We start from the raw sequence: 26,842 nt of genomic DNA, 5'->3' as shown, positions 1-26,842 counted from the left end.
GAGGTACCGTAAATTGCAATTAGAGTGACGTGTCATCTGTACAGATACAAAAGCAGTGGGAAGGGATTGATCTGGTTTTACCTGTATTACAAGGAGGGTTATAGGGCAAAATGCAGAGACAATACATTTAAAACAACTCACAGTATACAATATCATCGATTGTTGTCACTTCATGACTATACATCACATCAATAATGGTAACCAAAACATTATACATGCATGTATACAATGTATGTTATAATGATACACATACGGGATGATCCATGTATGAAGAGATTGTAATGCATCATTTAGCGTCCAACAACAGTTAAAGGTCCAGTTTACCTTTGGGAGCAGTGATTTCAAAAATGTTCAAGATATCACATTTGATGCATATGTGTAGGTCTGTTGCACCATAAAACATCCTACCATATGAAATATTTGCAATAAAACCTAAAATATAAGTAGATATCAGGGTTTTTCTCCATAAACCGTAACTGTACACGGTTTAGTCTGGAAACATTTTTATTATAACTATTGTTCACATTTTGTGTATTTAACAACACTTAACATTGGTTATACGGATTCAAATTTCGACAGTGGTTGTTTCTATCCCGAACTCACATTTTAGAACTATTTCAAAGCACTAATGCTTTCATCTGCAAATGGTAAATTATGCCTTTAATGGTTTCACCAAATTTTCAACGCGCCATGCGTCTTCTCAGCAGGGTTTGTGGGACTAAAATAATCATTATGATACATGTATGTGTGTGTGTGTGTGTGTGTGTGTGTGTGTGTCTGTCTGTCTGTCTGTCTGTCTATTACGTGTGATTATGCTTACCAGTGTTTTCCTCTCAAGTCTACAATACTGCTCATTCGACTTGGTCAAGTCAACTTTCCGTGGCCTTACTACATGTACTATAAAGATCAAAAGTTTTATGTTGTTGTTGTTGTTGTTGTTGTTATCTTGATTTTAAGGCGTGTGTTATTCAGTTGTGAATACTTACGCCTATTAGACATATTTACGTGTAGTTTTGACTGACTTCATCTCAAGACGTCGACTCGATTTAGTAGTAGGCCTAATGATACGGAGGCATTGATTGCCATTGTTTTCTCTTTATCTTGCGGCGTATAATTCATTGTCAAGGGATGCCAGCACGCAAGGAAATCCTTATCGGTGTAGACAACTTTTCACATACTCATCGTTTTGGGGTCATCATGTCATAGGAAGTACTAGTCGGTTGTATCATTGTCATGATCAACAATTATTCTTGGCTGGGGTATATAGTATTACGATAGAACCTCATGTCACATCCGTTGGTAACAGGTCCGTGATAACAAGGCCAGTCAAAAGCTCATTAGATGAGCAGGCAGGTGAAAGCAGTTAAGTTGTGTCGCCTGGTTCTTCTTTCCCGACCGATTGGTTGACCCGAAGTAGTGGAAATTTCCCTTTCTTGATCGCCGGTTTTGTAAGTCGAAAGTTTCGATATAACTTTCCACCTGTTTCTCCGTCTGTCAGTTTGGTCTACTGACTTCCTTTTATTTTTTCCTCTCTCTTTCTGCTCAGCACATTTATTTTATTCGTGAATTCGGTGTTCAGTTGGTCTGACCATGGACCTACTACACATGGACATTCATCGCTCGTTAATTAATTCGTGCACCTGTTTCTGTCAAAAGCGTCACAAAAACATTTTGAAAATGCTTTCCTGCTTTGATCCAGTGTTGTCCACCGACAGCCAGCCTGGATAAAAACAAGACGGCGCTTTGAGATATCTAAAAACTACGTGCGCAGAAGATTTGTCGCACATTGTTTCAGAGTAAACATGAGCAGTGACAGTAGACGACATGCTTGTCTTGCCATTCAGGGATGTTACATGCATGGTCGCAAGTGGCCGCTTCAGTAATTACCAATTTTGTGAGGCAAAATTTGTCCTTGTTTCAGGTTTGGTGCTCCCCATCATTGGTGTTTGTTCAAAGGCAGTTGAGTCTGAAAAGGCACCTCAGCCAAATATGGCTGAAATGAGGGAAACCGGGTTCTTTTGTCAGTGATGATGCACGATTACACAATCGTCATTGTCCAAACGTGTGAATGTACTGATTAAGATGCACATAATCAGGTGGCGATGGTGAACATTGGATCAAAGAAAGACCTCCGTTCATGGTCCATATGTGTAGTAGGTCCATGGTCTGACAGTCCGGTCGCAGTAATTCAAATCTGATTTGCACCTCAATATTGCGTTCAATGATTCTGAGTTTTCTTTGGTGATTATTGTCCTGGTAGGTCTGTTATCTGCACACTACACCATTGTATCACATTTTTGTCTAATTTGTTATGTTTTTAACGTACCTCCTGAACATCAATTCTCCATGGCAACCCGACGAACGCACTTAGTTTACTCAACAAGGCAACAGTTCAAACAGCTTGCCTTGAAAGGAAATAGAATATTTTAACAAAATCCCTTTTGAATTTCAACGGGGCGAATAAAGTTGTCAAGGGGCATTATAGTGATGCAATGATGACATATTAATAACTCCTGTAGCTGACAATATTATCATCAACTCCCGGAGTTATTTCATATGCTTGAAGGGGGAAGTACGTAGCGGCGACGTAGCTTGAATATTTTGACGGATGTAGTTTATTTTGTTTTTATTTTGTTTCTCTGTCTTCTGTACTTTCAGCGGACCAAGAGGTCAAGAGCCATCCAGTACGATATCCAGCGACGGACAAGAGAGCATCGAACTCAACGACATGACGAAGCAGGCGGATAACCTGTGGCGGGAGTACGAACAGTAGGTCCATCTCCTTGTTGATTCCTTACAGTTACCTTGAGCTCATGGGTACAGTTCGTTATGCCGAAGGTTCGTTGAACAGAAAATGAATTTTGGTTCGTTATTCCGAAGTTTCGTTTTTCCGAAGGTTTACTATTCCGACGGTTCGTTGAATCGAAAATAAGATAAGGTTCGTTATTCCGAAGGTTTGCTATGCCGAAGGTTCGTTGAAGCGAAAATGCAAAAAGGTTCGTTATTCCGAGGGTTCGTGAAACCGAAAATGAGATAAGGTTCGTTAGTCCGAAGGTTTGTTATGTTCAGTTCGTTGAACCGAAAGTAAGATAAGGCTCATAATGCAGAAGGTTCGTCATTCCGAATTTGAGTTATTCCGAAGATTCGTTATTCTGAAGGTTTCGTTAATCTGAAAATCAAAACAAGTGTCGTAATTCTGAAGATTCATTAGCAAGCACCGTCTTTACACTTTCGGAGTAGTGAACCTACATTCATTTCGGGTTGACGAATTACCATCGGAATTAGAGCGAACATGTTATTTTCGGATTTAACGAACCTTCGGAATAACGAAGATCACCCGTAATCGTAATCATCATCATCGTTCTCCCCTTTGCTGGAATCCACAATGGGTTGCTGTCATGATTAAGGTATGATTTGTTGTACGTGGCAACGAATGCTTGTAAGCGAACAGTCGTGGGACCGACGATGCGATGGCTGTTAAAGAGGTGGTCTAGTACTGGTTGAGGTGAGGATTCAGCTTTTAACTTTTTGTGAGATACTGAGAAACCACTTTATGAAATGTTTAAGAGCATACAATTCTAAAAGGAATTCAAAGTTTATTTGATGAAAATCGGGTTTGAAATGGCTGAGATATCCAAAAACATAGTAAAACAAAGCTATCCTAATGAAAGGTGGGTCAGTGTTTTTGTTAGGTTCGCTTTGTTTTGGATATCTCGGTCATTCAAAACCAATTTTTATCAACTGAACTTATGAATTCCTCTTAGAATATATGCTCTTTCATATTTCTTAAGAGGTTTTTCATTATTTAAACCGGTTCATCTTCTATACGCGTATATTTATATACGTCTAATTTATCGTATACGGTAGCAGAAATCCAGTACTTGCTTGGGCAAGGTATATACGCTTAATCATAATATATGTATGTATACATATATACATATATATATATATATATATATATATATATATATATATACATATACATATATATATATATATATATATATATACATATATATATATATATATATACATATATCGTCGTGCGCATGGCAGATTGTCGTTACAGTGTGGGAGTGCGCATGGCAGATTGTCGTTAGGGTGTGGGAGCGCGCATAGGGTTAACAACATTCTGCCATGCACACGGAAGTGCTCTAACAACAATCTGCCATGCGCACGGAAGCGCGCTAACGACAATCTGCCATGCGCACGACGATATATATATATATATATATATATCTATAACAGTAAAAGGCGAAGTTGTTGTTGTTGTCGGGGCCTTATGTATTTCCTGTTTTATTCCGGCGTTGCTGGTTTGTCTATCTCCTCCCGAGCCGTCGGCTCCGGGCCCCCGAGACCGGTGCCGTCGGCAGCGGGAGGGTCTCCTACGTGCCTTGGACCGGGTTTCGTTCGCGCTCCGCCTCCGTGTCGACGTCGAGGACGACAAAGAGAAATTAATGAGATAGATGCATAATGCATTTTTGTGCGTGACGTCAGAGCCGAGCGTTTTAATATTCACCGATCCTGCGCTGGACTCCTGCCTTTCTCGATCGTCCATCTTTTAGCTTGCAGAGACAGTGGGGATACTAAAATCAAAAAGATGATGGCGTGCAGCGAAATCTCTGTCATATTCCGGCGGACACGCACGCACGCACACAATGTACTCTCGGGTACGGTATGCCAGTGTGTGGCCTGCGCCTGTGTATGTATTGACGATGGTTACACGAAACACTATCTGCGTGCGCGTGATATGGACACTCATTATGGTACAATACACGGCGCGGTCATTGTTAGTACAAGGGCATTTACGTACAGCGACGTTCGCCATTGGCGTGCCCAAATGAAAACAACGAATGCTGTTATTTTATTGTATTTTGCACAACTGCAGTGCATGCAGCTCAGGTACGTCATTTAGTTTACTCTCAAGTCGGGTATCATTGTACTCAGACTGTTCAGGACGGCTAAATATCCACTTAAATTTTGTCCTCGCCGATCGTACCCTTCCATATCAGAGTACACGCGCCGCTGTTCATTCGTTTACTGCATGGCTGCTGTAAACATGAATATTCATAAGACGAGCGGACGCGGGGGAAACCCTCGCTTTGACCGCCAATTTTTGAAGTTACAAGTGGACATCAAATGTATGGTTCTATGGTGCATCAAACCAAGTTTTGGTGATAAAAATAAAAAAGAGGGAGCAAATGACGACGAAAATATTCTTCTTTCTCCCATAACGTGGGAAAAGAAATACAGAAAAAATACGAGGCCCTGAGACCCATGGATACCCACGGATGCCTACTTATTAAACCTATAATGACTATCCCCCTTCCCAAAATAATATTTATTAAATGATGATACAATAATAGTATTCATATAATAATGATGGTAATGATAATGTACAGTCTGAAGCAGATAAACGGGCGAGGATATGTAAACATATTGCCGTTGTGTGGGTTTTTTTTTTTCTTTTAAATGACGTGGTAAATTGAATATTATTCATGACATACGCCACTTTTCAGCTTTTTCATGAAGAGAAAAAAAAAGACAAAGACAGAGAAAGAGGACAGAAAATATTCTCTGGAAATTTGTCGAGCTTTCTCTTCCTCTCCCTCTCTCAGTGAGTCAGATCAGATTGTCAGGTCATTTTCTGAAAGGCCTTATTTCGTTCATGCAGACACGTGTTCTCGAAAGGGGGAGAAAAAACAATGCTATCAATTAAAAAAGAGACAAAGAGAAAGAGGACAGAAAATATTCTCTGGAAATTTATCGAGCTCTCTCTTCCTCTCCCTCTCTCACCCTCTCTTACACTCTTATTTATATCCTGTACAACTGAGCAGTGGAATTCTTAGCGTACTTCCAGTGACAATTTATACTATAAACACAAAACACCACAATTTTTTTTAAAGAAAACAAACAAATATGAAATATATAAAACATGAAGTAAGAAAATACCACAAAAGTCCGAGTCACATGAAGGGGTGGTTTAATGAAAAGTCTGACTTTGTCTATATAGACACATGTTCTCGAGAGGAAATTAAAGAACATCAGAATGAAAGAGAGAGAGAGAGAGAGAAGGGGGAATCAATGAATGATCCATCAAGTGCATTTCAGGAACAAGTCATAACCCTCAGATGAGATTGTCATCGGGTGGAAGGAGCACAGACGGGTTTTTCAAATAAAAACGTCGGAAAAGAGATATAAATGATGATATAACTCATTTGCATCTTTTTATTGAACCGAAAAGGTGTGTGTGTGTGTGTGTGTTATTATGTGTGTGTAGTGATCGATCAAACAGGTGTATTAACATTAGGAACGGACGACAACTTATTAGATGGGATTTCGTTGGGAGGGAAAATATTTTTTTTTTATGAAAATGTGGTAAAAGAAGTATGAATCATGACATACAATGTAAGCTTCTTTCAAGCTTACGAATGAAGAGAAAAGATGTGTGTCTGTGGGGGCCAGAGAGGACTCATGTACAAAAAAAAAAACCAAAACAAAACATAAACAAACAGGAAGTTCTTTCGCTTCAACTAATAAAATGGGACGAAAGAAATATATATAAATCTAAAAATATGGGGCCCTCAGACCCGTGGATTTCCACGGGTGCTGCTAGTCTATAACAGTAAAAGGCGAAGTTGTTGTTGTTGTCGCGGCCTTATGTATTTCCTGTTTTATTCCGGCTTTGCTGGTTTGTCTATCTCCTCCCGAGCCGTCGGCTCCGGGCCCCAGAGACCGGTGCCGTCGGCAGCGGGAGGGTCTCCTACGTGCCTTGGACCGGATTTCGTCCGCGCTCCGCCTCCGTGTCGACGTCGAGGACGACAAAGAGAAATTAATTAGATAGATGCATAATGCATTTTTGTGCGTGACGTCAGAGCCGAGCGTTTTAATATTCACCGATCCTGCGCTGGACTCCTGCCTTTCTCGATCGTCCATCTTTTAGCTTGCAGAGACAGTGGGGATACTAATGTCAAAAAGATGATGGCGTGCAGCGAAATCTCTGTCATATTCCGGCGGACACGCACGCACGCACACAATGTTCTCTTGGGTACGGTATGCCAGTGTGTGGCCTGCGCCTGTGTATGTATTGACGATGGTTACACGAAACACTATCTGCGTGCGCGTGATATGAACACTCATTATGGTATAATACACGGCGCGGTTATTGTTAGTACAAGGGCATTTACGTACAGCGACGTTCGCCATTGGCGTGCCCAAATGAAAACAACGAATGCTGTTATTTTATTGTATTTTGCACAACTGCAGGATACTATGCAGCTCAGGTACGTCATTTAGTTTACTATCAAGTCGGGTATCATTGTTAATATCCACTTAAATTTTGTCCTTGCCGATCGTACCCTTCCGTATCAGAGTACACGCGCCGCTGTTCATTCGTTTACTGCATGGCTGCTGTAAACATGAATATTCATAAGACGAGCGGACGCGGGGGAAACCCTCGCTTTGCTGACCGCCAAATTTTGAAGTTACAAGTGGACATCAAATGTATGGTCATGGTGCATCAAAGTAAGTTTTGGTGGTAAAAATAAAAAAGAGGGAACAAATGACGACAAAAAGCAGATAAGCCCCCCAAAAAAAACAAAAAAAACAAACAAACAGATTTTTAAAATTCTTAACAAATTAACATTTCCGCCTCCCTTGGTTGATCATCCCTTTATTATGACTCTACTCTTTCCTCTCCCCAAAGTAATACTAATAATGTTAGTAATAATATTAACAATGATAATAACAATAATAATAATACACTGAAATAATGATAATAATACAATAGGCCAATGCAAGTGAATGGGGAGGGGGTGCTATGATCCATAACTTAAGAGTGGGCGGAAGCGACACAAACTGGTACTGGATTGTTTTGATGTTTAAAATGAAATATCAATGATAATGAAGCTATTTGAAACGTCTATCAGTTGTAGAGTAACCTTGACATGACGGGGAAAAAAAGATATTCACTATCCTTGACCGATAAACTTTTTTCCTGAATTCCCTTGATTCATCCCCATGTCAATGAATAATATGAAAATAATAAAACCGAATGACTATGATCTCCCATCCCACAAAATAACAATAACAATAACAATAATAATGATAGTAATAATAATGCTAATTATCATGATAATAAAAACAATGAACAGTATCAATGAGATAAACGGGTGGTTCTAGATCTATCAAACCAAGTTTTGATTATGAAAACAGAAATGAGGGAGCAAATGAAGACGAAAACATTCTTTGTGTATTTCTTCTCTCATAACGTGGTTGAAAAAATATCAAAGGAAAAATACGAAGCCCTGAGACCCGTGGATTCCCACGGGTGCCTAATACTTATAAAACCTAATTATTATGATCCCCCTCCACAAATAACAATAATAATTATAATAGCAGTATAACAATAGGGGCCTAATGAGAATAATAATATAATAATAATGATGATGTATAGTCTGAAGTAGATAAACGGATGGTTCTATGATCTATCCAACCAAGTTTTGGTGATTAAAAACAAAAAGGAGGGAGCAATTGAAGGCGATCAAAAATATTATATTTTCTCTCATAACGTGGGAAAAGAAATAGGAATGAAAAAAAAAAAGCTAGGCCTTGAGACCAGCCGTGGGTTCCCTCGGGTGCCTGCATGGATGCAAGAGCAGGGGGTATAATTAATATCAAAGTCATAGTGCCAATAGTATCTCCCCATTCCGACTGGAAGAATCTGTGGGCAGAACTTCCGGACAATCTCATAAGCGTTTTTGGTAATTTTTCCCTGAATGTTTTTGTTTTTGTTTTTTTTTTTTGTTTTTTGTTTTTTGCTCTGCGGGGGTGGAAATGTGTGTGTGTGTGTGTGTGTGGGAGGGGGGATGGTGGTCATGGGTAGAAGAGATCGAGCACAAGTAACGAAAGAATGAGAAAAAAAATTTCTTTATCTCATCAATAAAAATGTGCAAAATCGTATCTATGAGAGAGAGAGAGAAAAAAAAAAACCTCAGACCCGTGGATTTCCACGGGTGCTGGTAGTATATATGTATATATATACATATATATTTTATTTTTTTTATTTATTTTTTATTCATTAATTTTTTTTTTAGAGCTAGTGGGGTTTGATTATATTAACCACCTCTTTGGATTCAGGCCACGAGAGATTATCCGTCTTTTAACGTGCACATTCTGTGTCGGCCTACCAGCAACGTGTTGCTATTTGATATAGGAACATTTCTTTTAAATTAATTTCAGGATACTATTTTGGTACCGTGAAGAATATGATATTCATTAAATAATCATCGCTTTTACGATTGTTTCACCTCCCTTTTCTGATTCTGTTTATTGGGCTTTGGGATATGTTTTGATGCAATACACTTGTCCAATGATTACTCATATCACAGTCGTACTGATCTATACCTAAAGTGCATTAAAGATAAGACGCCGGACATTGACATCAGTTAGGTCCGTCTTCTATATCTGGTTGCTTTGCTTCCAGAGTCGAAGGAATGAATGAGTGTAATCTATACAACGCAGATTAACATGTTCTGGGCTATTATGATTCACTCCCTTGCCAATGTAGTATACATGTACTCACTTAATAGAAACCGTTCTGAACCTTACTGGAAAGAACACAGTGTCCCACAGTGGAGAACCACAGTGTGGACACAGTGTGAAGACAGTGTGAACACATTATGAACACAGTGTGAAATATCTTTCCTTCACAATGAACACAATGTGAGTCAACAATCCACAGTGTGAAACAAAGCATTTCTATGTGAACACGGTGAAAACCACACCACAGTGTGCATCTTCATACTGTTAAATCCGAGCATTTTCACATACATGTACTTGACTAAATGAACACACTGTAAACACACTTTGGGGCACTGTGTTCTTTCCAGTAGGGAATGTTTTTGTTGATTGAGCTTTTTTACCTGGTGCGGGTGGGAAGTGTTACTGTATTGAGGGTTTTGGAACATAATGCTTTATCGATTCTTTAACAAACTCCAGCTACACGACGCACTTGAATTATCATGTATAGTGCATCGCCATGTTTTTATATCTTGCCAACGAATCAATACAATTCCGCTTAATGTGTCACAATTACGTTAGGGTTCCAACGTTCATGGCTATCTTGAGTAGCTAACAGGCGCCATATTTTTTTTTTTTTTTTTGCCCATCCATGATATGCTGTCATCGGAGCGGCTCTTGACCTGGTTTTTTTTTTGTCTAATTGTTGTCAGTTTTAGGCTGATAAGAATCTCTTCCATCTCTACTTGCAGTCAAATAACTTTTACTGTTGGTGAATATCATCCTATAATGAAGTCAGGTTACAACTTCCCCACACTTTTTTTTTTTCCTGTAGGGGATTTTTATGTAGGGGATTTTTCATGACGGCGTTGCGGCGTCTTGCTGCGAACCCGACATCATACAACTGTCATACAGTCAAAATAGCATACAGGTGCAAACAATGGATGTTTTCGGATAAGACGATCGAACGTCGACATTGGTTGACAAGCGTTGCTGCTATATGCCACCTACTCCTGAAAGGAATAACATTCCCACAATATATCTGACATTTGTATATCACAATAGTCCAGTTTATATTCTCTCTCCCTCTCTCTCTTCTGTCTGTCTCTCTCCAGTAGCGTGTTTTCCAAAACATGTTCATTGTGTATCGCCCCGAACGACGCACCTTGACGTGCATTATTATCGCCAAACATGTTTCCTTGTCATCAAAACATTTGGCATTCATGTTCGGGAATTGTTGAGAAGCCATTGTGGCTCAGGGGGTAAGATAACGGCTTATCAAACTCAATGTTCCTTGTTTTAGTCCTCTAGCTGCAGTGGTTAACTATGCCCCTATGAAAGGTACTTTATCCTAAAGGATAGGAGTAGTGCCGCTGCCCGGAAAGCAGTAGATGACAGGCTTGATTCGCACTGGTTTTTAAAAAAAATGTAGATAAGCAGTTGCGATCTCACAAATTTCATTGTACAGAGGTGACAGCAGACAGATTGAAGGAAACGTATACATCGTTTCTTCACCCCCTCTGCTTAAAAATATCTTACTTTCATTTACTTCATTCTCACTGCAAGTACGTAAGCACACTTTTAAACTTATCATTATCTTAGCTTTTGATATGTATATATATTTTTTTTTTCTGTTCCGAAGCGAAGGAAAAACGTTTTCGATCGCCCCCCCCCCTTTTTGTGTGTGTGTGTGTCATAGCGCCTTATTGCATTGTGTCAAGCACAGCTGTGAATCTGAAGCTTTGATGTCTGATTCCGGAAGAAAACAAACGTATCCCATGTTGTCCAGAGGGTGTGATGTTACAAGGACCATGCGCCAAGCCCGTTATTTTCCATTTACTAAGTTACCATCTGGTCTCAGTGCGTTTCCTCACGTGGCGCAGTTGGGAAGGGAAAGGGCCTAAATGATATCGTTCTTTGCAACTGATTGACAAATTGCCCTACATCGACGTCGATGTCGATGTAGGGCAATTTGTCAATCAGTTGCAATGAAAACATCTCGACGGAAGAACTTCATAAATTTGGATATCGTTCTTATTCTCAAAACTTTGTTGGATAAACTTATCAGCTTTATGTTTTCGTCACGATTATCCACTTTTTGTATTTTACAGGAAGATCGAAAAACCATACAAAGTGCAGTCTTGGATAAACTGTCTTAACGAAAAACAGTGACAATGCGCGATGTGCTGGATGATAATAGTTATAGTTCTGATAATGATGACATATTAAATTGGTAATGATTATGACGATGATGAAAATATTAATTACTATTACTATACTACTATAACTATTACTATTACTACTATTTCTACTACTATTGTTACTATTACTACTACTACTACTACTACTACTACTACTACTTCTACTATACTATTACCATTACTATTACTACTACTACTACTACTACTACTACTACTACTACTTCTACTACTATTACCATTACTATTACTACTACTGCTATTGCTGTAGTGGTAGTGATGATAATTACAAAAAAAAAAAAGTTATTCAAGCGTGATGTAGAGTGAAAGAGAGAGGGGGAGAAAGAGTGAGATTCAAGATTATTCTGGAGATAAAGCTGCTCTCTAAACAAAATCGAGTGAAAATAATTTATTCACTCTTAAAGGAGTGAATAAAAAAAAAGAGTGAATTTTGAGTGAAAATGTTCATTTTCACTCATTTTGGAGTGACGTCAGGGATCACTCGAAGATTTTGGAGTGATCCCTGAGGTCACTCTAATACGAGTGAAAATGAACATTTTCACTCAAAATTCACTCGAAATTCACTCTAAATTCACTCTTTTTTGTATTTACTCCTTAAAGAGTGAATATTTTCACTCGATTTTTTTAGAGAGTATTGCCAAGTGTGTGAAATCCAAAAGAGGTTATGTTAATTACACCTGTTATTATAAAACAAAGAGAAAAATAAAACAAACAAATCTAAGAGCAAACGAAAATGAGTAGAAATATGTCACTCTGTGGAAAAAACAAAACAAAACCGAAGCTTAGAGATATATAAGAATTATTATAGGTTAAAAAAAAATGGTCAATCGAAATAAGTCCAAATGAGAAGTAATAATTCAACCTGCTTGGTAAAAATCAGGCTTTTGTTTAAATGTTTAAACTATTTGGTCATAATAGTTCCATAGGATTATGTATATATGATTCTGCTTTTCCACAAACAGAGTATGCAACATATTGCCATTTCTCCCTGTAGATAAGTAACCTCGCTCAGTATAGTCTGACTTGCCTTGATCAAAGACGTTACACTCACATTCACCTTTTGGGTGTCTGTTGTACAGCCTGCGTTAGTCATGTTCTAAAATCGTCGCACTGTGTTACAAAGAACGTTTCGTGACCAGCAGTCGTTTACATGACTGTCTTGTAAGCAGTAAGACTGCCTATAACGCCTAGCAAATCTTCTTTCGCTGATTATTATTGTTTGATTGACAGTGATGAGGCGAAAACGGGAAGCATTCTTCATAATTTTGCACACCCGATTTGCTATATTTATGCCAAGCTTAGGCGGAAGACAAAGAATAAGGAACTATGATGATAGATTTGTCAATCAAAAAGCTGAGCAATCTAAGCCCCCAAATCGTCAACCTCCCGACAACCTCTTAAAGCTATTTTCTGTCATCAAGTTATACATTAGTGTACCCCCACAATCATGCTCGCTCATTCTTAATTACTGGTGATTCGAATAGGAACGACTGGCAAGAAAGACTAATCATAGCTTTGATTCATTGTCATGTTGCCCACAAATGAGTAACGGACCTGTTGCTGTTGTTGTTCTTGTCAGACAAAGAGAAGATGAGATTAATTTGTTCAGGTTGCCCTCATTTGGAGATTTGCACTAATTTTTGTCCGAAGATGACATTTGATGCAGGCAGCTGTCACATTGTTTTCTATTGGAAATTGTGTGCAGTCCAGATCATCATCGACCGAGTTTAGCACTAAAAAGTTTTTTTTTTCTATAGTTTCTTTTTTTTCCTTCAATGGTGTAAACGCGAAAGAAGTGTCTTCATGTGTAACACTTGTATCTGTGTGTAGTGAATCACCATCGTGTAAAACTAGTCAGTGTAGGACCAAACAGATACCTCCCCTGTTGGAAAGAACACAGTGTCCCACAGTGTGAACACAGTGTGAAATTTCTTCACACTGTTAAATTCGAGCGTTTTAACAGTGTGAACACAATGTGAGTCGTCAATTTACAGTGTGAAACATAGCATTACTATGTGAACACTCTGTGAAAACCACACCACAGTGTGAAATCATCTTAACAATGTCAAATTCGAGCGTTTTCACATGGTCGACTTTGAACACACTGTGAACACACTGTGGAACACTGTGTTCTTTCCAGTAGGGTCATTAGTCAGTAATCAACAAATTGTTTTGTTTTGTTTTGTTTGTTTTGCTTGGTTTACTGTGTATTATGAGTGTTGCAATTTGGAGGGAATTTCCACATGATCGACAGCGAAATATCAAGATAGTAATTTTAATAAGAGTAAAATAAAAGTAAACAAACTAACAAAGTTTGAAGGAACTGGAGTATTGAGATATTCAAAGGTCTATAAGGCTACGGAAGTTCAAACCCAAAGCGATGTCCTTCCTATAAATTTCTCTCCACACGAGCTGCGGGGGTATCTGTTACAGGATGTTTATATGCTCTGCACATCTTCGATGTAATTGTTTTTGCTTGTTATAACTTTGGAAACTGGTGTTAATCGAAGTATATGCCAACGTGAGGCTGCTTTTTCTTTCTCAACTTCCTCCAACAAAGGGTCAGTTACTTGGCCAAAGACATAAAATATGTCTCCTGCCTCGTGTACCTGTAGGAAGTCCAAATGAAAAGTAAAATATTGAGAAAAAAAAACCCGGCTGGTTAAGAACATAAAGAATGGCCAAAGAATGAGGAAGTGCTAAAACTTGGCCAAACTCCTAAACATTATGGCATTTCATGCGCAGAGGGTAATCCTTATACGACTGACGGTAGACCGTCGTTGTTCAACCCACTACCTGCTAGAATCCGGCCTACCATGTATAATTCGATGGCAACTGCCTTCGGAGGCAAAGTGTTAAACAATCTAAATGGAATTATTGAGGAGGAGGGTGTGTGACAATCTGAAGGCTTGCCCATGTTGTCATTAATATAAATATATTAAATTGTGTTTGTAAACAGTGCGTGTGATGAATTTTGGGCTGTTATGATATCATTACAATAAGTAATTCTTTTCTCTTTTACCTTCGTGATAGATGTTACGATGTTTCATGTATGAAGAAACTTCAGTGCCCGTTTGACGCTTGAGGCCCCTTGATATTTTACGCCATATATGCTCAAACAGTCCAAATAATTGGTGTCAGTCCAGGCTGGCTGTTATTCACCCGGTTACAGCTCGTTATTCCGAAGGTTCGTTATTCCGAAGGCTCTTTATTCCTAAGATTCGTTATTCCGAAGGTTCATTGTTACGAATTTCATTTTCGGATTAACCGATCTTCGGAATAACGAACCTTCGAAATAACGCCACAAATTTTCGGATTAACGAATCCCTTTTCATTTTCGGATTAACGAACCTCTAGGTATAGGGAATTTGCGTGTTTCGGATTAACGACCCTTCGGAACAACGAACCTTCGGAATAGCGAACCTTCGGAATAACGAACGGCACCCATCACTACAGTTGCTAGCGAAAGAAAAAATACCCTAAGTGATACTGACACCTCACCTCACCTCTGTCCCCTTATGTGGCAACATGATTATAATGACACCTGCACCAGCCCATGTGCATAACCGATATGAAGACAATGTACACTGTATTTAAAGGGAAATGCTTGTTATGCGCAATATGTCTGAAATGTAAAGATATTTGACACGGCTTTTGCAAAACTGAGACCAGCACTATGCAATACCAGGGGCGGATCCAGGGAGGACCGCAAACGGCGCACGCCCCCCCTTTTATTTTTTGTTGAAACAAAAGAAATAAAAAGAAAAAAATGGGGGAGGGGTGCGTGCGCCCCCCCCCTTTAATTTTGTAAACACGCCCCCTCTTTACGGAATTCCTGGATCCGCCCCTGAATACAGTCTCCAAAACGTTAGACACGTTACAGATTTTGGTAAATGTAAATCCATGCTAACAGCTCATCTTTTTGATAATAATTATGTTATTGTATTGTAATATGATGCTGAAATCTCATGGTTTTGTTAATGTGTATATCATACATCTTGTCTTATGGTGCTGTGCATTTCCAAGGACCGAATACTGCACGGTGTTGATGGTAGTTGGAATTTTCATGTACATGAACCAATATTATGGAAAGAAAAATACATCGTATCACCATGTACATAAAAATCAGTTGTATTTATCATATTTTGTAATTTTGTGCTGACGCATTCTCTGAATCTATTTCAATTTATAAAGCATGAACTTGTTTTGACAAGATTTAATGTCCATTTCTCACAAACCAATGAGTCATGTGCTTATTTTAGCTTCTTTTTCCCCAAGACTGATTTAACATGAGTGATTCAATGCCATACACACCTTGATGCACTTTGAACTATATTTTGCAGCGCTGCAAGGTAAATATTGTTTTTATTGCGGGGGGGGGGGGGCTGATTTCTCAGCCGAATATGGCAATGTTATTCCCCCAAGGAATGTAGTATAATAATATGGGGACTAAGATATTTTGTTTCTGCCAAGACATCTGCCTGTTTAAACTGCATACCATGTTATGAAGGCATGAAAGTTTATTAGAGGCATGAAAGTTTATTCAGAAACGTATAATAAATAGACTATTTTGTGTAACATATCTTTGCTCCAGAGAACATGGTATTATAACAGTTTTATGCGGGGATAATACAAGCCAAGAGCGACTGCACTTTAGTAATGCGCGTGTAAGCATAAACATTAAAGGGTATCTTTCGCACTAGCTCGTCTGAGTCTATCTGTGTATTTGCTATTCATTCTTATCAGTGAAAACATTATCGTTCTCATGCATTATGATGTCACGTGCTTGCCCTGTAATAGCGATAAATGTTAAATCCTGTGGTCACTTACATGCATGGAAACTACCCTTAAAGAAATAATAATTGATAAACGGGAAATGGAGTAAATGAATGACGACAAACTAGTGAAATGGATAGAATATTATTTGTCTATCTAAATATTTGTTTATCGTTCTCTTTATGTAGCTATGTATCTCTATATAATATGTTTATATTTGTGTATTAATTATAACAATGTCAACATATAATATATGACGCATATGACCAACCACTCGTGAATCGGGATCATCTTCGTACGAGGTGCATAGAATCTCGTTATGTACCACATTAGCGGCTGAAACCACACAGACAGACACGCGCGCTCCTCCGCTTTTGCCTATTGCACCTGTTTGAATACGATAACCCGTTAATTTTGGTCCGGCAAGAACAGGTTCTATCTGTAAAGGTATATTGCCAACTAACAGTGCTGGAAATATTGACAACCTTATGGGGTCGCGTCTAAAACACCATTTGACATCACTGCTCTTCAAAAAAGAAAAAAAAAGAGCGATTGAAAAAAAAAAAAAAAAAACCTGTTCAACTTACATTTATCAAAGATATATGCGAAATCCTGTATGTGACCATGGGGGTATATCCGGGCGAATAAAGGACGTATTTTTTTTTTCTTTAATGTCACGTAGACAATGATTAAGGACGGGTTGGTCTCAAATTACAATACCGCTCCATGTTGAAACTTAGATAAGATAAGATGACGCAGGAAAATCCATTAAAGAAACTGATATGAGAGCAGTAGCTGAAAAAAATGACACAAAATGACACAAAATGACAAACTTCAAAGTTGTTTTCACAGCATAGTGATAATTTGGGGGCAATGATGTTTAACGATCATAATATTGTAAGCAAAGTAGCTGAGCTAGGTGCTGGTATTAAGTTTGGTTGATAATTTAGTAACAAGTAGTAACCTCCTCAAAAGTCATCAAGTCTTCAACGTTAAAGTATTGAGTTATTGCAACACAACAACTATTGACAGCGAAGGTTACGATTTGATTTTTTTTTTTTTTTTTTTTGGGGGGGGGGGAGGGTAAAATATCGAAAAAGTAAATCTATATATCAAAATTCAGTTGCATGTCTGTTTGGCAGACGTGTGCGGCGATTACTCTATCGCTCCTACCAATCTGCATAAGTGCTGCGACTAAAACCATTGCTTCGAGAAACTGCAGGTGTAGCACCTTTAAAAGCCCCAAACATTTTCCATGATACTCTCTGCCTGATTTCGATGAAACTTAAACCGATTTGTTTGGTTGGTTTTACTGCTGAATGTACCTGCTGAGTGTAGCTTTATAGGGTTAATCGTATACATGCGGGTATTATTGTCTGCGAACTATTTAGGAGGCTTGATGCTAACAATACTCTTACAGTTTTGTTTAAAGAGAATTTACGTTTACACAAAATATGTGGGGCTGAGGAAGTATACTTTCTTTGTCTAAAATATAAGTATCTCTTGAACATTATGAGAAAAGATGGCACAGGGCAGTGGTTTTAATAAGCCTTTGTCTGTTGAAACGGATAGCCGAGGGTTTTTGGTCGAGTCGAAATCGCACTAACCTCAAAACTGTCCGGTGGTGAATCTATACCTCCACCAAGCACCCTGGCAACAGTCAAAATTGTCCTGTCGGAGCATGTGACGTCAACAAGCCTGTTCCCACGAACGCCAACTCGAATGACTTTGCTACAAAGTTACATAGTCATGCCGTACACCAAAGGAGTGATCACGTTAATATTATTCATTAAAAAATAATTTTCAAATATTACCTTTTCTTTGTTCAAGCCTATTTATAACATGATACGCAGTTTTTATTATAAACATTCTTTTACAGACGTCATTGTTTCATCAAAGAATTGTTATCCCATTTTCTTTTTGTATATTGCTCGTGGTGATTATTCTCTGCTGGTAAGCACTATTACCGTCATATAAATTTGTTGTTTTTCTAAAGGTTCTTGTACTTAGTTTTCAGAACTTGCCCTGTATAACAGCATATGAACAATGCCTTCTTTAATGAAAGAAATTCATTATGAATAAGCTGATTCAACTCAAAGATGACTTACTCGCAGATAATGAGCTCTTCCTCTTGAATTCAGTCATTTAAAAAGGGGATTAATTGAAGATTTTCTATTCTTTTTGAACAGTATATCATTGTTTAGCCGACCGTCATAACACGCTCTCTTATACGTCATTAGTGACGTACCCACCTAGGTTACATTGATGTTGCTTTAAGGGAGAAAGAATGACCTTACAACCTTTGACCCTATTCTATATTCCCTTGCTGATGTTTAAGTGTAAAACCATACGCTCTATGTTCGGAGTCAACTGTATCGAACAATATAAAACAGTAAAATAACAAACAAACGAACGAACAGGCAAGAAATGTTACGCTGAAATTGGACACAGAATTAGAAAGTACATTTGGGAACTTTAAAATCCCACATACCGTCACGAGACCGGGTAAATGGTCGCAACCACATTATATGCAGACTAGATCAGGTGATGGTAATACCGTTGCCTATAGCAACTCTCCATAAAGTTGTTTCATCATAAAAATATCGTAAAATATGTTTTTGAGCGACTATATACCCAGCAACTAAACCTTCACTATGTTTTACTTATATAAAGACTGATATTTTAAGATTTGATGAGGTGCATATTATATTTTACTCTTTAAGCCTTCAAGACCAGAAAGATTATTGAAGCTAAGAGGGAGCTGTGAGGCAACTAAGTCATATGTGCGACTGTAACCAGTATCACATTGGGAAAGCACGCGTTGAACTTAGAAAATCCCCAAACACTAGTCCGATTATGATAAAAATAGACACTATTCTGTTGGGTTTATTTAAGCCGAGATATATCGTGTATATGGATCGGACTTTCACCTTACAGGCTCAGTCAAGCGGGGTCAAGCAGGGTGAAGAAGTTCTTGAGGACTCAATAACAACTCAGTTCCTTGATAGTCTGCCGGGAAACATATTTCTCGTTTCCTCCATCTCCGCCTTTCTCTCTCTTCTGTGGTATATGTCTATCTGTTTATCTATCTTTTTATCTCTCTCTCTCTATCTATCTATCTATCTATCTATCTATCTATCTATCTATATATATATATATCTATCTATCTCTCTATCTATCTATCTATCTGTCTATATAGGCCTATACCTACCTACCTATTTTTGTGTATCTATTTGTTTGTTTGTTTCCATCGTTTTTCCTTTCTTTCCGGCTATCTTTCTGTCCATCTTTCTGTCTTTCATTCATTTACTTCATTCATTCATTCATTCATTCATTCATTCATTCATTCATTCATTCATTCATTCATTCATTCATTCATTCATTCATTCATCCCTTCCTCCATTATTTCTTTCACCAAGAAACACTCTCATACCGCAGGTGTCACTTTATATGTGATTACAGGTGTTTTTGTCTATTTTTGTTGTGGTTGCTTGTCCACATTTTCTTTCTTGACGCACATCCACACGCCTCGTCCTTAGATTTGACTTCTTGTTGACTATTGACTTGTTATCACGTGGAAATAATCGTCACAGCAGGTGGGCAGGTTATATTGGATTCGAACCCTCATTTCCGTTACCCACATAACCGCGACACTGTGACCTTAAATTGTGTGGTGTTATTGCATTAGAAGCACACCTGTATGGGCTTCTTTCATATAACATATATTGCACACACAGAGACACACACGCGCACGCGCGCGCGCGCGCGCACACACACACACACACACACATATTATATTATTATTATCTTTATCATCATTATTATTATGTTACATTGTACTTATTTTTTTTTTGTCTATGTAACATGCTCGTTCTCGGATCATGGTACCAGCCCTTTTGTCCTCATAGCTATGAGTTGCCTATACTAATCTGATTTATGCGAATAGGAAAACATTTCCGTACACATTGTCATCGGACATTATAGGGACTTGTCATGTGATCTGCATGAGGTCACAATGTGAGCATATCCTGTTTGCATCGAAACCGTCAATATATCACCGTTACATGTTTACCAAAAGTCAATGTTGTATACAAATGACGCACAGGTATGTCCGCTTTGCTAGGCAGAAGTAAAAGAAAAAAAAATGAACAAACATAATAACCGTCTGAAAGGCAATGATTATACTGGTTAAATTGTGGCAACTCGAGCAAAAAAATCTGAAACAGAAATAAACGGCATAAAGGTAAACAAACGATATCAATAATTGATGATAACAATAACGGTTTTCAATTGTGGTAATGGTAACTATGTTCATTATACTATTGATTATATCAATAATTACAATAATGGTGATGATATTAGTGTTAATTATAGTAAGGTCTTATCAGGCAATGTGGAGGGGTATTAAAGGAGGGTTTTGTCCAGTGATGAACACACTGATCAGTATTTGGACTGGCATGCAGAACCACCAGTTTACGTTCCCATACTTTAAACCACCATACACCAACGTGCTCCCCTCTTTCAAATCACATTTTTCCAATGCTGTACTCGTTTAGATGGTAAAGTTGAGTCGAACAAAAAATTGTATACATTCACATCACGGGGAGTGATTTGCAAGTGAAGCGTTTGTTTGCAAAAACCGATAAGTCCATATTTGTCAAATGGAGATATTTGCGATTAAAGGTCAAGAAAAATAAAGAGAATAATAATAAAATTTTTGCTTCTTTTGACCATAACTTCAAAAATATACCATTATATGTAGTGACCAATATATCATTTAAAAGGTATTATTTTGTACTTTATGACAAAGACCGTACTTCAAAATCTTCAAAAATGGACTTATCGGTTTTTGCAAACTTCAAGTCCTTGTTGTGTGCGATATGAGCGCATAAAACATCTGAAAATTAACAGTTCGAGATATAAGAAACGGAAATCACCCTTTCCACACAGTCTCGCCTTACAACTGGGACGAACATCCCCTCTTCAGATCGCAGAATCCTTGCTCTTTGCCACTTTCTCCTGAATGGAATTAAGAAGCCGAGGATCGAGACTGCTCCCACGGGGCTCTCTTTTCCTGAGTAGTCGAAAAGTGTCTAAAAATAAAGTCACTGAAAGCTACAGGACTCGAAGTGCGTAGCAGAACATCCTAAGAGTGTCAGGAGTGGGAACTGCTTCGCTGAAATACATTTTTCATTTCATTTCTATGAGAAATCATATCCGAATCCATAAATTCATTTGGGTAAAAAGATTTAAAAAAATATCCACAGAATATATTCGCATCCATAGGGATTGAGAACTTCTGTTTGTACTGAAAGTAGAACGTATACTTTCAAATTCTTTTATATTTTGTTGATTTTTCAGTAATCAAAGCTGTAGTAGCAGAAAGTGGGATGTAGATGTTTGTTCAATTGAAGATAATGCTCTCTTGGTCGTATGGAGTGTAGCCAAAAAACAAACAAACAAACAAACAAACAAACAAACAAACAAACAAACAAACAAGCAAACACAACTAAAACCGAAACAAATAGCAGTCACTCAGACTAATGTGTTAGAGGGTTTGCTTAATGTTATACATACAACCTTTTCATCTTCCGTGAACCTGGGTGGAATATACCATTATCAGAGTTAGGTTTGAGAGGAGAATGTGCAAGGTGAAATCTTCCTCGCCGTTTTTGTTTTTGTTTTTGTTTTGATATGTTCTTTGTTAACCCGTCGCTTGCGGCTTACAGGACCAAAGAATGCCGTGCATAACGTCTGCGGGAGACCTGCCATATGCTGAGTGCAGTGAGTTAACTAACAGTGGTGTATATGCGATGGGTGATTTTGATTCTGATATTCCCTTTTCTTTTTCTCCCGTGTTCTTCTCTTCTTCTTGTTTCAGGATGAAATTTCAGGAGAAATGGCGGGATGACATGCTCAGTAAGCTGCATTCCGAAAATCTGAAGCTTAACCCGGAAGAGGAAGCGGTGAGAATAACCTTTCAAGATTCCCCCACTCTCTCCCCCTTCAGATGGTTTTTGAGAGAAGGTGTTTGCATGGTGTAGTACATAAGATACACTAGGTCTGCGGTTCACGATGTTATATAGGTACTCTTGTTATATAGGTACTCTTTATCTTTGTTTAAAGGGGGTGGCTGGTAACTGATCAGTGGGAATCAGTGGGAATGCTGGGGATGATTGTTCCAATCCTTGTGGGATTCATTTAAGAGTACATTATATATCTATTGTTGTGTGAAAATTATTTGCTTCAGAATGGTCTCATATTCAAGTGAGACCATATTCAAGTAATGTGCAGTTCAGTGTTTCCAGGATAGCATGCCTGTACAATGTCGGGGCGATCGACCCGTTAACGATCGCCCCGACACTGTACAGGCATGCTAACCTGGAAACATTGAACTACACATTACTTGAATATGAAACCATTCTGAAGCAAATAATTTCCACACAACTTAAATGAATCCCTCAAAGATTGGAACAATCATCCCTCAACATTCCCACTGATTCCCACAGATCAGTTATTAGCCACCCCCTTTAAGTGGATTTTGATGAATAGGAGTTGATCAAAAATAATAAGAACAAACAGTGAAAAGCTGTAGATGGAAATGTTATTGTTTCTCAGGTTTTGACATTTGGGTTAATAAGAAACAGTTGGTCACGTTAATTGTCATAGCTGTCAGTATGAGGTATTGACAAGTGTATGTTTGTCATTTGTTATTGTTTAAAGTTTAATCATGAATAGAGATTGTGTCAAGATGATGATAGGAATGCAACAAAATTAACATTAACTTTAAAAATGTTATTGTTATCACCGTTATGGCTGTTTTTGTTACTGTTCTGTGGTCATAATGATGATGAAATTGATTTTGAAGATGGTAATATCAAATGTAATTTAATGTTCTGCTTTTTTTTTACAATTACTCTACATTGTTCAGTGATTGTGTCATTTTAATCATGTAAATTGTAAATAGTGTGATTTTGTATAATTTTTCAATAAAACACACCAAAAAAAAAAAAAAAGAGTGACAACCATGATATAGGGCTTATACACTCGTATATAAATCTTATATATTTTTTGCTATTCTAATAACTGATATTCTTTCGTACGTAGTCATAGATACATTCGACCTCTCCCAGGTCGACCACGCACATGTCGAAAAATATGCTAAGTCGAAGAATAAATCAACCAGATGGATATTAAACATGCAGTCATTTCATTGTGTCGAAATTCACCTAAATCGAATGATTTTCTCGAGTCCACGTGGATTCGGCTTATTACTGGTTTCTTGTTGTTTAATGACGTCATCTCCCTCTTATTTCTCCTTACAGCTGACTGGCAACTTCAAATCATTCTGCGGCGTCAAGAGCCGGGCAGTAAGTCATAGTTTTCCTTGCCTATTGTGACCTAATAGTATAGGCCTACTAGATTGTTATCGATCATGTCCGACCATTTACGGTCATAAATAGATGAGACCCATATGAAAACACAAATGTTATTATAAGAAGAATATGATTCATGACGAGTTTGCCCTGATAGAAAGAACACAGTGTATCACAGTGTGTTCACATACCGGATATAGTCTGATATGTGAAAACGCCAGAATGTAACAGTGTGAAGATGGTTTCACACTGTGGTGTGGTTTTTCACAGGGTCTTCTCAAAGTGATGTTCTGTTTCACACTGTGGCTTGATGAGTCAACACAATGTTAAAACGCTCAAATTTAACAATGTGAAGAGATTTCACACTGTAGTCACAATGTGTTCACACTGTGTGGAACACACTGTGGAACACTACTGTGGAACACTTCTGTGCAGGGCGAAAAGCGATTGTAAAGGATCATCTTCCGCCCCGCATATCTCTACTCTGCATATAAAGATATAATTCATATGTCATCAGTTTCCTGTCACACTGACTGCAAGAACACAAACGTCAACATTGTCGATGGTTGGCACCCGCTTCCCTGAAAAGGCAGAACCAACGGTCGTGTCTGTAGGGATAGCTCAAATTCCTTCATGCACCACTCGTCACACTTTTCGACCTTTTTCGTATAAAGTAGTACTCAGTAGTTGATGTTTTTTCTTATTTATTTAGTACAAGACTGCATGAGTCATCCATGATTAAATGGCCATGCTGACTTCGCACGTAGATGATCTATGACAACATCATCAGCATCATTTTGGTGTTACTTGTTTATGGGTTGTTCAAATAAAGTCCAGTCAGCAATTCCATCAACATGAATGGTCACGTGATTGCCTCCTGCCTGTAAATGTTCCCTCGTGGGCTTAACATTCGGGATGCAGGTTTTTTTTTTTTTCGGGTGAGGGAACATTAGATTTAGTGTGAACAGATGAGTTTTGTCTTTTAACAAAACTTTCTAAACGCATGCAGGGCTTGAAGTGTTGTTTCGGGGAGGTTTCAAGTCCCATTCAGGGGGGGGGGGGGGCATTTCATGAAGCAAACAGCAAACTGTTTCAAGCTACTTAAATCCTTGCATCTGATTGGCTGAGAGCAAATTTGTCCGACAACTTTGTCGGACAAAATGCTTCATGCTTCATTCAGGTGAATATAATTCTGTATGTTCCCTTCCACGTCAGTCATCATCAATATGACGTCATATAAGTGCTGCATGATAGAGATCTTACGGTCAAAGAGCCATTCAAGTGCGCCTTTAACTATGTGACATACTTCACCGCACATCAGACAATATTCAAACTGAGGATAACACAAAGAAATAACAACACATATTAATTCTCTCGTAAAGGTCAATTTCATTTCATTTTATTCATTTATTTGTTTATTTATTTATTTATTTATTTATTTATTTATTTATTTATTTATTTATTTGTTATTGCGAATGCCACCAAAAAAAAAAAAAAGAAGAAGGGATTTCGCAGAGAGTAAAAAATTTAACTTCTTCCTTCCCCCCCCCCCCCCCTTCTTCTGTTATAATTCTCTGTTTCGAACTAGGACTCACTTCTGGACCAGATCCGGGTCCTCATCCGGAAGTTCCTGGTCCTGTCTCAAGGTGACCCAGCTCTGGTCGAGGCCTGCTTCCAAATAATAGAGGAAGAGGAGAGGTATGTGTTAACCCTTTCCGTACCAGGGACATTAAAACATGTATAATACACTATGGGTTTGCTTGTTTGCTTTGTTGTTGTTGTTGTTGTTGTTGTTTTGGGTTTGTTTGTTGTTGGTTTTTTTTTTCCCAAAATGGCACTACAAGCCCGCAAAGGGTTAATTAAAGGTTGAGCGTCATCAAAATCCACGTGAAGGTTGAACATTATTCACTGAAAACGAATTTTCAGTATTGTTAAGTGTACTTGCTCTCTTGATTAAGCGCATCTGCTCACATGCACTCGCACGCATGATACTATACGCGCATGCAAGCAACCGCGTGAATTTCTCGCTTAGCCGTACCGTGAACGTCGGGAAGAGTGAATAGAACGTTTTAGGCAAGCTCCGTGTGCAAAATCGATCAGTCACTATAGCAACATGTTACTATAGTAACGCATTCTGCCCGCTGATGTCTTGAAATCTAGAACCAGTCGGCGAAAATTTGGCCCTCATATACATCCGTCCATCCAGAATGAGATCGCAAGTGCATTACTAGCGGACTCAACGTTATCATCGTAACTGAAACTAAAAACAAAATCCAAAAAGCATCTCAAAATAAAGCATTAAAAATCTTCTTAGCTCATTTACTAGTATTTACTAAAGATGTAAAATATAGAAGAGTCTTTAGTATCTTTGCTAGGACTATGGAAGATCTGGAGAAAGAGTGATTACTGAGTACATGGAAATGATGCGGTCATGCATACAATGATTATGGTTGATCTATCATTACTAAGCCTGATACAAGGCAGTCTGCTACTGTCATACACCATTAAGCCTTTAAGATTTTCTCCCTAAAACGGATATAAGTCCTACTTCTTCTTTTTTGTTTACTTTGACATGATGTCACGCCACGTAGAGGTAGTAGGAAAGCTCACTGGTGTAGACAAGTGTGATGCCAGTGACAGATGCCTTATGGAGCAACGATGCCCATTCCTATGGGGGCCCTCTTGATTCTTCGCATGCAGAGACTCGTGTGTAAAGAGAGAGTAAAAATCTTGCATACAGAAAGAAAAAAGAATCGCATAAAAGGCAAGGGGGAGCTAGAGAAAAAGAGAGATGGGGCGGGGAGGGGCATTGTTGGAACTTCTATTTCCGATGTGTGTGTGTGTGTGTGTTTTACGATGTTACACACGTCTCTTTCTCGGAATACTCGACCCTGCTTTACTGAACCCTGATCTTTTCGCAGAGTGAACATGGGGTGAGTAAAGTTGTCATGA

General features: G+C 38.4%; 1 protein-coding gene across 1 annotated transcript in view; it reads left to right on the top strand.

The window, feature by feature from the left end:
- The window catches only part of LOC140240023 (exocyst complex component 3-like), a 63,429-nt gene that overhangs the window by 11,400 nt on the left and 25,187 nt on the right, over positions 1-26,842 (top strand). The window contains exons 2-5 of the mRNA XM_072319835.1: positions 2,659-2,769; positions 22,396-22,480; positions 23,840-23,884; positions 25,479-25,588. Of these exons, the coding sequence (XP_072175936.1) occupies positions 2,659-2,769; positions 22,396-22,480; positions 23,840-23,884; positions 25,479-25,588 (351 nt within the window). The remainder of the gene's footprint in view (positions 1-2,658; positions 2,770-22,395; positions 22,481-23,839; positions 23,885-25,478; positions 25,589-26,842) is intronic.

The sequence above is a fragment of the Diadema setosum genome, chromosome 16, assembly GCF_964275005.1.
Source record: "Diadema setosum chromosome 16, eeDiaSeto1, whole genome shotgun sequence".
In the NCBI taxonomy this organism is placed as follows: Eukaryota; Metazoa; Echinodermata; class Echinoidea; order Diadematoida; family Diadematidae; genus Diadema; species Diadema setosum.
This window is presented reverse-complemented; position numbering and strand designations above follow the sequence as displayed.